At 44.0% G+C, this 9,190-nt stretch overlaps 1 protein-coding gene across 4 annotated transcripts in view; it reads right to left on the bottom strand.

The window, feature by feature from the left end:
- Positions 1 to 9,190, bottom strand: part of LOC118360309 (signal peptide, CUB and EGF-like domain-containing protein 3) — a 151,819-nt gene that overhangs the window by 123,626 nt on the left and 19,003 nt on the right. For all 4 annotated transcript variants that reach the window (XM_052482193.1, XM_052482191.1, XM_052482192.1 and 1 more), the window contains exon 2: positions 4,443 to 4,565. In XM_052482193.1, the coding sequence (XP_052338153.1) occupies positions 4,443 to 4,565 (123 nt within the window). The remainder of the gene's footprint in view (positions 1 to 4,442; positions 4,566 to 9,190) is intronic.

Here is a 9,190-nt window from a genome sequence, read left to right as displayed (position 1 = left end):
GACAGGGAGATACATCCCATCTTTTATTTTCTGACCCATTTAGGGCCAATGATCTGGGTGGTTCGGCTCATCTTTGTAGCTGCCTGGTACAGATGCCTCAGTGCTTGATTTGACTCGACAGCAATGGGCTGAGCCTGGACCAGTGCACTCTCTCTCTAACTCCCAGAGCTTCCTGCCACCACAAGTTTCTGCTGCTCTATCCCACAATGTCACACAGGAGACACACTAATGCCAGTCTCACTCTCATCTACCCCGGGCTAAGAGAATCTCATCCCCTCAACGAGAGGAGGCTTCCTCCCTCTTGGTCACAACACTGACATTTCTCAAGATCAACATGATTCTATCCAACACCATTGTTCAGTCTGTTCAGTATTCAGTCTGTTACAGACCTATTTGACTCATTCACATTGAATGGAGCAGCATCAAATTCCTATCAAACAGGTGGATGTACTCCATGGGCAATACCAGTGAGATAAAAACAAAGTACTGTTCTAGGGGTTAAAATAAAGAGAGATCAAGAGAGAGAAGGAGAGACAATAAGAGTGAAAGAGAAAGAGAGTGAGAGAAGGGGGAGAGAGGGGAGAGAAAGAGAGAGAGAGAGAGAGAGAGAGAGAGAGAGAGAGAGAGGAAAGAAAATAAGAGCGAAAGAGAAAGAGAGTGAGAGACGGGGGAGAGAGGGGAGAGAAAGAGAGAGAGAGAGAGAGAGAGAGAGAGAGAGAGAGAGAGAGAGAGAGAGAGAGAGAGAGAGAGAGAGAGAGAGAGAGAGAGAGAGAGAGAGAGAGAGAAGGGGGAGAGAGGGGAGGGAGAGAGAGAGAGAGAGAGAGAGAGAGAGAGAGAGAGAGAGAGAAAGAGAAAGAGAGTGAGAGAAGGGGAGAGAGGGGAGGGAAAGAGAAAGAGAGAGAGAGAGAGAGAGAGAGAGAGAGAGAGAGAGAGAGAGAGAGAGAGAAAGAGAGTGAGAGAAGGGAGAGAGAGAGAGAGAGAGAAGGAGAGAGAGAGAGAGAGAGAGAGAGAGAGAGAGAGAGAGAGAGAGAGATAGAGAGAGAGAGAGTGAAAGAGAGTAGAGAAGGAGAGAGAGATAGATAGAGAGAGAGAGAAAGAGGAGAGAAGGGGGAGAGAGAGAGAGAGATAGAGATAGAGGGAGAGAGAGATATAGAGAGAGAGATATAGAGAGAGTGAAAGAGAGTGAGAGAAGGGAGAGAGAGAGAGAGAGAGAGAGAGAGAGAGAGAGAGAGAGAGAGAGAGAGAGAGAGAGAAAGAGAGTGAGTGAGAGAAGGGGGAGAGAGAGAGAGAGGGAGAGAGAGAGAGAGAGAGAGAGAGTTTCTGTAATGACTTGGACAGGGGACTTTGCTAACAGGCACTGACGCATGATGCTGCAGTGCAGTGGTTCCCATGCTGATGGACTAGAAGATTGAGTGGATTGAATGGTTCTGAACCAGCCTGTCATGTTCCCTGTTCCCTGCTCTCCCAGACAACCTCTTTGGCATCTTCAGACAGAGATTGTGCCACTGCCAAGGTGTGTGTGCCAGCCTGCCAACGAGTGTCTAAGAGCAGCACGTCACCTGAGACCACACTAAGGACCAAAGTTCCCTCCACACACCATGAGTCATGACTCATCAGCAATAGAGGAACAAGTACCACGATTAGAACTAGTACAGCAATGTGTATTATTATCCTGTCTCTCTATCATTGTTTATTTATCTCCTCTTTCTGTCAGCAGGACTCCAAGGACCTCTATTAGCAGGGTAAAGACACTGGCTGTCTTTACGTATACATGTTTCTATATTTCCATCGAATTCTAATGTTGAATACAGAATGCTCAACCTTAGTGTTATTGTATGGGTACACCTGCAGAGACATACAGTCAAAAACATACAGTATAATTAAGCAATAAGGCCTGAAGGGGAGGGGAGGCCTGAAGGGGAGTGGGATATATATATACCACGGCTAAGGGCAGTTCTTATGCACAACGCATCACAGAGTGCCTGGACACAGCCCTGAGCCGTTGTATACTGGCCATATATCACAAACCCCCGTGGTGCCTTTCCCCTATTATGAACTGGTTAACAACGTAATTAGAGCAGTAAATACATTTTTAAAAATATCATACCAGTGGTATACGGCCTGATATACCACGGCTGTCAGGCAATCAGCATTCAGGGCTCGAACCAACGAGTTTATAAAATGCAGTGCAGTATATCCAAGCATCACCTTCAGGATGCTCTGGGCTGTGTGTGTGGGTGCACCTGGCCTATGTGTAGTGTGAGTATATGAGAGTGTGTGTATGAGAAACAGAGAAAAGGAGCGTCTGGCATGTGAGGGAGTCAGTCATTAAAATCATATTGTTTCCACATCATTACGATCATAATGAGGCCTCTGCTGATGATAATCCCTTTACCGTATGAGGGAAAACATTGCCTTTCGCCTCCAAGACAGACTCCTCATCCAGTTCCTGACGTGGGATGTAGAGTAGCTGATAGACAGACATATCAGATAGCTGGACTGGGTGCTCCATTTTGAGTTAGGACTCTACACACACACTCACACATACTACACCGACTCTCCAACACACACATACATACACACACACACACTCGTACACTACATACGCTCACAAACACAAAATACACACACACATGCATATTGATGCCACACACACACACACATATAAACACTTTCACATCTTGATTGCCTAGTCACTTTTACAACCTACCTACATGCACATACTACCTCAACTACCTGAAGTACCTCGTACCCCTGCACGTTGACGTGGTACTGGTACTCCTTGTGTATAGCCTCGTTAATGTTATTTTATTGAGTTACTTGTTTAAAAAACAATGTGCTAAAGTTTCTTACTTTATAACTCTGCATTGTTTGGAAAGGGCTTGTAAGTAGGCATTTCACGGTAAAGTCTACACCTGTTGTATTCAGCGCACGTGACAAATACATTTGATCTGATTTGAGTAATCCTCTAGTGTGTACGGTTTCAGAATGAACTGAAATGCAACGCAGGAAGAGTATATTTGTACAGCTATCCTAATATCTCCATTTCCACACTTCTTCTTCCACAATCACAAGGCAAATGTTATGATAGCAAAGGCTGTAATTCCAACTCAGCATATACAAGCGGCTGAACCCATTGGCCCATGTTTTGCCAGGGTTTAAAGGTGTTTGTTTCGGTAACACCAGATCTACACCACTACAGTATCACATCTACTGCACTGCTTGCACCGCTTTAGAATGCATTTGAAACGTACACTTGTTCAATTTGATCAGGTTTGTTGCCCTTAGCAGAAAACAGCAGTTTTGTTTTTGCATTGCCTTCTACCTTCTATGATTTATTTACCACAGCCAGAATAGGGGAGACAGGCAGCTCATGGCCATCAACTATACTTCCAGTATGGTGTTTATCGGCCTTGAGGAGTCTATGCAGACATACTGCCGATGAAGAGAGAGAGGCGCAGACTCTTTCAGGTATCAGAGCTCTACTCTCTCCTCAGATTTTCAAGTGGGCACTTTTTTAATTTATTTTTTATTTAAAAGCAAACTTTTATAACCTGAAGGCAAACAGCCATGAAAAACACAATCAAATAAATTCTAGAATAATCTTAGGAGTGGGTGGGGGGGGTTGACATTGTGAAATATGTTTTTGCAGTAATACTAATAAAAACGTGGGGAAAGAACGATCCAGAGGCTTTGAACACTCCCTACTACAAAAACAGTGTTGTGTCTGACAGGCTATAGACAGTCACGGGCAGCCCTGGGCTGTGGAAACATCCCTGACTTCTTGGCAGACAGAAGCCTCTGATTGCTTTTTCATCCCACTATCTTAACTCTCTTCTCTAACATGTGCACAAAATGTACAGCTTCATTTAATCTTTGACACAAAAGAGCAGTCGGCTGCACCTGTCTTTTTCTCTGTCCTTTTATGCAACATGTCGATCCTCTCTCTTCAGGCGAGTCCGGGGTTTAAAGGTGGAATCTGCATTAGGGGAAAAGGCGCCACTGTCCGCCCCCAGCACTTTTGTTATTGTTTTTGTGTTGTTGACGAAACAGAGGTGAGGTGCTTCAAGCAGTGTGGTAAAAACAAAATGCGCTACATATTCTGCTGTTCTATTGGGAACTGCAATGATGTCAGAGGGGAAAACCGTGTGTGTGTGTGTGTGTGTGTGTGTGTGTGTGTGTGTGTGTGTGTGTGTGTGTGTGTGTGTGTGTGTGTGTGTGTGTGTGTGTGTGTGTGTGTGTGTGTGTATATCTGTGTGTGTGTGTGTGTATATATCTGTGTGTGTGTGTGTGTATATGTGTGTGTGTGTGTGTGTGTGTGTGTGTGTGTGTGTGTGTGTGTGTGTGTGTGTGTGTGTGTGTGTGTGTGTGTGTGTGTGTGTGTGTGTGTGTGTGTGTGTGTGTGTGTGTGTGTGTGTGTGTGTGTGTGTGTGACACCTTACCTTCGCAATGCTTGCCATCCCCCTTGTAGCCTGACTTGCAGATACATTTGTATGACTTGAGTGTATTCTGGCAGATGGCATCGATGCTGCAGTTGTCAATTTGCTCTGCACACTCGTCCACATCTGACAGAGAGGGAGAGATGGAGAGAACAGTGAAATCTAAGGACAATAACTACAAACAATGTTTCATATCTCCAAGTGGCTAATGTACTGTACATTAGGGGAGGAGGGTCAATCATCCATCTGACAAGGTATTCACTATAGGATGTTTACTGTGGATACACAACCTCTGTAAAGTACCTGTTCAGACAGACGGGCCACCATGAGAATACAAGCAGTCACTCTTGATAAAGACAAAACAACTCAGCTCAGTAAACCCTGCTACACTGTGGTATGTTTGACAGCTTAATAGTTCTCCGAAACCCTTGTACAAATAAACAGTTAATTCATGCGTTTTTGAAGAACCGATTGCTTCATAACAATAAACAAGTAGTTGAGTAATTACTATAACGTGTAAATAAACAGTCTATCATTGATTGACCTGTGATGAACCTCTGTTTGACTGGCTGCTGGCTTGGACAATCTGTACCTCTGATACGCGGGTCAAGAAATGGAGTAAAAAGAAAATGTTTTCATTTGGATGGTAGGATAGATAGCCCTCTGCCATGGTCATGGACCAGAGTTAGAGGGAAGGATGAAGTCCAAAAATATATAATCAGGGATGTGATCAAGAAATCATATAAACTCAGGAAAAATAGGATATTAGTTTGAGATCAATTTCAATATTTTATGAATAAAGGATCATGTAAAAAATCCCAATCTTTGATCAAATATTTGCATAAAAGTGAAATGATGGGCTTGATTAAAACAGGGAACTGGGGAGTGAAGTGGGGGCAGAGTGGGTTCTATGGTTCCCTCCTCTCTAATCCCACCTGATCCTGGTTAACCAGCCCAGGTGTTTGGGATTACCCCCACTCGCAGGGGGGAAAATCTTAACAAGGTTTACACAGCTTCCAATATCGACCCTTATCACAAGTCCTCTCTCTGCAGGGGCCCGGAGGACTGATCCCAGGGGTACACGGCCTGCAATCTGAGACCTGTTAGTTTAGCATCTACCTTGGGAGCCATAGGCCATCACTTCCATGGACCTGACCAGAGAGGACAATGACATTAAAAACCCATGCTGTTCTTTGGAGAGGTCAGGACTCAATAATCCTTGGAGAAGCTTTTCTTTTTTCCTATCCAAGGGAAGTCTGTAGGGCCAACTACACACACGTTTGACCTTTTGAGGTTGAATTAGAAAATCATGTTTTCATCTGGCTCTATTTAATCTGTATCACAGAGGTTCAGCGTTTACATATTGAAATGTAATGGCTTCCGCGTCAGTGGAGACTGCATTCATGGTAGACGCTGCATATGTCGGCTCAATCGGGAATGACCTTTCAATTTATGTTGCGCAACCTGTAAATCTGTCCCCATCCCATGTTGACGTGTTGACAACAGGAGTTTAGTAGATGATTTTTCTCAGTCTCACACAAGCATTTGCAATACCAGAAGTCCCAAAGGCTCAAAGTAGTTAATTTCTCCATATTGATTTATATGAAGTGGTAACAATGGGAATCCTCAGGGATAGAAACACAAGCGGGATCTTTTCTCTTCACTGATTATCCTCGAGGATGAATAGGACAACGTTCCTTTGGTCATGGGGCAAGCAACATTCCACAGAAAAACAGATTCATCTTTTAGTCAGGTTAACGGATTCTAAGGCTCTATGGTGATTAATATTCATTAAAAACTACAACTAAAGAATCTCACATGTCCACTTTAGCCTACATTAATGCTCCTATCCAGGTCATCAACTCCAGATCATTTACAATTAACTGTTTGGAAGAGGTGCACTTGGTTTTACTGCTAAATATTGCCTTTCACAGAAACATTGTTGTAAAAAATATCGAGTTACGACTCAGACAAGATGCAATACAACACTTTACACAAGATAAACTGTGGCATTATGCTTTGAAAACTCAAGCATTTATTTAAGACCTGCAAATGATTGAAATGTATTCCTGGAAAAAGAATAGGTATTTTCTCACCTTCTCCAGTTTCTTTGACTTTATAAACCATAACAATGGTTGTATAATACTATCAAAATCCAAATCTAGAACACAACTTCACTGAGCAGTGGCACTGTTCTCAATTTTCTATTTGTTCTTGTATCGCCAATCTTACAGCCAGTGCCAGTAGAGATCAACCTCCTCAACCGTAGATGTAACAGCAGACCCAACCATCACAAGCAAGCACTTCACTCACAACGCACAAGAGTATGTAAGGAACTAACTTTTAAGCCAAGCCTACACAAACTAATCTTTTGACTACATTGGCTGAAGCCAAGCTCAACATTTCAACAAGCACTGCCATACTTTATACAGCCTTGTATATTTCCCCAGATCTGGACAACAACATTCACTAACACTGAACCTCCCTCTCGTTAACACTAAAGAACAGAGCACAGCTCAGTGTTCGCTGTGTAAGACCAAGGCTCTCCAACTTCAACATCTCTGCAATGCACATGATACGCTACAATTATATAGCATTATATAGGAGAGTGCTTTCAGTTTGATAAACCCCTATAACTAATTCATTTCTAACTAGCATGGACCGAGCACAACTCTGCAAGTGCTGAGTGTTCTTGAAGACGACAGCAATGTGTGTCCCCTCATTAGCCAAACGATAGAGGGGAAAGTGGGTAATTATGCCAACACTTTGTCTTTAAGAAATCATTCTGAACTTTGAGAAGAGCTTAATCAAGAACTTTTCATGAGCTGTCAGCTTAGGTCAGGGAACAAAAATATAAAATTGAGTAAGATATTTCTTTCTTTAATCTCTTGAGTTCATCTCTCGTTTACAGAAACGGACATTTTTTTAAACGGCTCACAAAGACGGCCAGTTAGTCACTCACTCAAACTTCAGGAGTAGTTCAATAAAGTGGCCCGTTGAACAAAATAGAGTCTTGGCCATGTAAAAAGAACACGTCAGATGTCGTGTTGGTGGTTTAAATAAAAAGGCCCCCGTCTGGGGAATGGGGTGCATTCCCTCCAACACATGCACAACAAAAGCTGAAAATATGCTGGATCTGTTACAAATAGAAAAGGCCTTTGCTGTAAAAATAAACATGTCAGAATCAATAGGTCCTACGGTACAGTCCCGAGGACATTCCTCTGAACACTTCAGAGACAAAGTTTCTGAATGTGTTCAGCAACGCTGCCCTCCTAATTGACTCACGCAACACATGAAAAGCTTTGCTTTTTCAGGCCGTATGTGTGTGCGCCTTTTCTTCTTTGGCACTGATGTATCACAGTTGTTGGGAACAAGTTTAGGCAGCAGAGGTTGAACGGCGTGGTTTGAGACAGGGATGAATAAACTAAGTCAAAACAACCAAAACGATAAAACGTGGCTGTAGTTCTGTGCATGTAGACGTGAAGTTTAGAGTTTAGGAGCTCAGAATGACATACTGTATGTAATGTAATGTACGCTAGTTACCCTTTCTGCTCAACGCTTTGGTTGAACCCACGGTTGGATGTCCTAGGAAGAAGTAGGTCAGTGCACTTTGTCTGAGTAGTAGCCCTGTAACGGGGCACATCATTCAAGGTCTCTTTCCTTCATAACTGGGCCGGGATAGTTGGCTGCTCTTAATACCACATTAAGTGAAATAAGAGCATGTCATGCACTAAGCCCTGGTTTATCAAACCCAAATCGAAAAGAGCTGCTGTGTCTCCAGGGTTTTGCTATCGTCAGCCTGTACGACGCTGTGACAGCGCATGCTCTATTCTTATCTAAAGTTCCGGAGGGGGGATAGCTCATTTATATAATCAAGTTGATTAGTACCTTGGTTTAACAAAGACCTGCAGACAAATGTGGTGCCATCCTCAGCATCATAGTACTCAGATATAAGTAAAATATTTGTTTCTGATATTGAGAGAAGAACAACCGTACAACTCTCTGAGTCCACTGCTGTGCATCCATGTTCCAATACACCCCCCACATGCGAGCCAGAGAGGCTGCTAGGCCAGGGCTGTTGGCCATGGAGGTGAGACGTTGACAGACCCTGCTGAAAGAAAAACAACATAGACCAGCTTAAATGTCAAGTTGGTCCTTGCTGGTCAGTGCTGATCGGATGATGGTCAAGCTGGTCTGGCCAGCATGGGGGTTCCCAAACTTTTTCACTCGAGGCCCGCCTTCCAGCATTGGGGAACATCACGCGCCCCCCCCCCCCACACACAGCAAAAGGCTGGTCACCATTGTTCAAAATACACCGAAGGCTAGCCATGACTAGCCTATGCTGGTCTATGCAGATTTTTTCAGTGTGGGGGGGGGGGGTACTTTTTCCTTCTTATTTATGGGCAGGTCCAAGGATAAGCGGTGTATTTAGCTGGGCCGGTCGGGAATAGGGCTGAGGGGAGAGTGAGTGTGTGGGAGACTTGCTGGACCCAAGGTGTACAGTTCAAACACAGGGCAATGTTTACTTTGTGTGTTGAGACCCTCACTGTTTGCTCAAGCCCCCCCAGACCGCCCCCTGCCCTGTCCCGGCCCATCCCTCTTCCTCCCCCTACCACAGAAAAAGAGTGAATAACGCTGGGACACCCTATAGGGTAGACCAGAACAGAACGGCATGCTAGGACTAAGGCAGTGGTAACCAAAGTCGGGGTCGCGACCCGGAACTGTAACATTTCGGAACAAAAAGAGTACAG

The sequence above is a fragment of the Oncorhynchus keta genome, chromosome 27 (assembly GCF_023373465.1).
Source record: "Oncorhynchus keta strain PuntledgeMale-10-30-2019 chromosome 27, Oket_V2, whole genome shotgun sequence".
Lineage (NCBI taxonomy): Eukaryota > Metazoa > Chordata > Actinopteri > Salmoniformes > Salmonidae > Oncorhynchus > Oncorhynchus keta.
The sequence above is the reverse complement of the archived record's forward strand: the minus strand, read 5'-3'. Positions and strand labels throughout refer to the sequence as shown.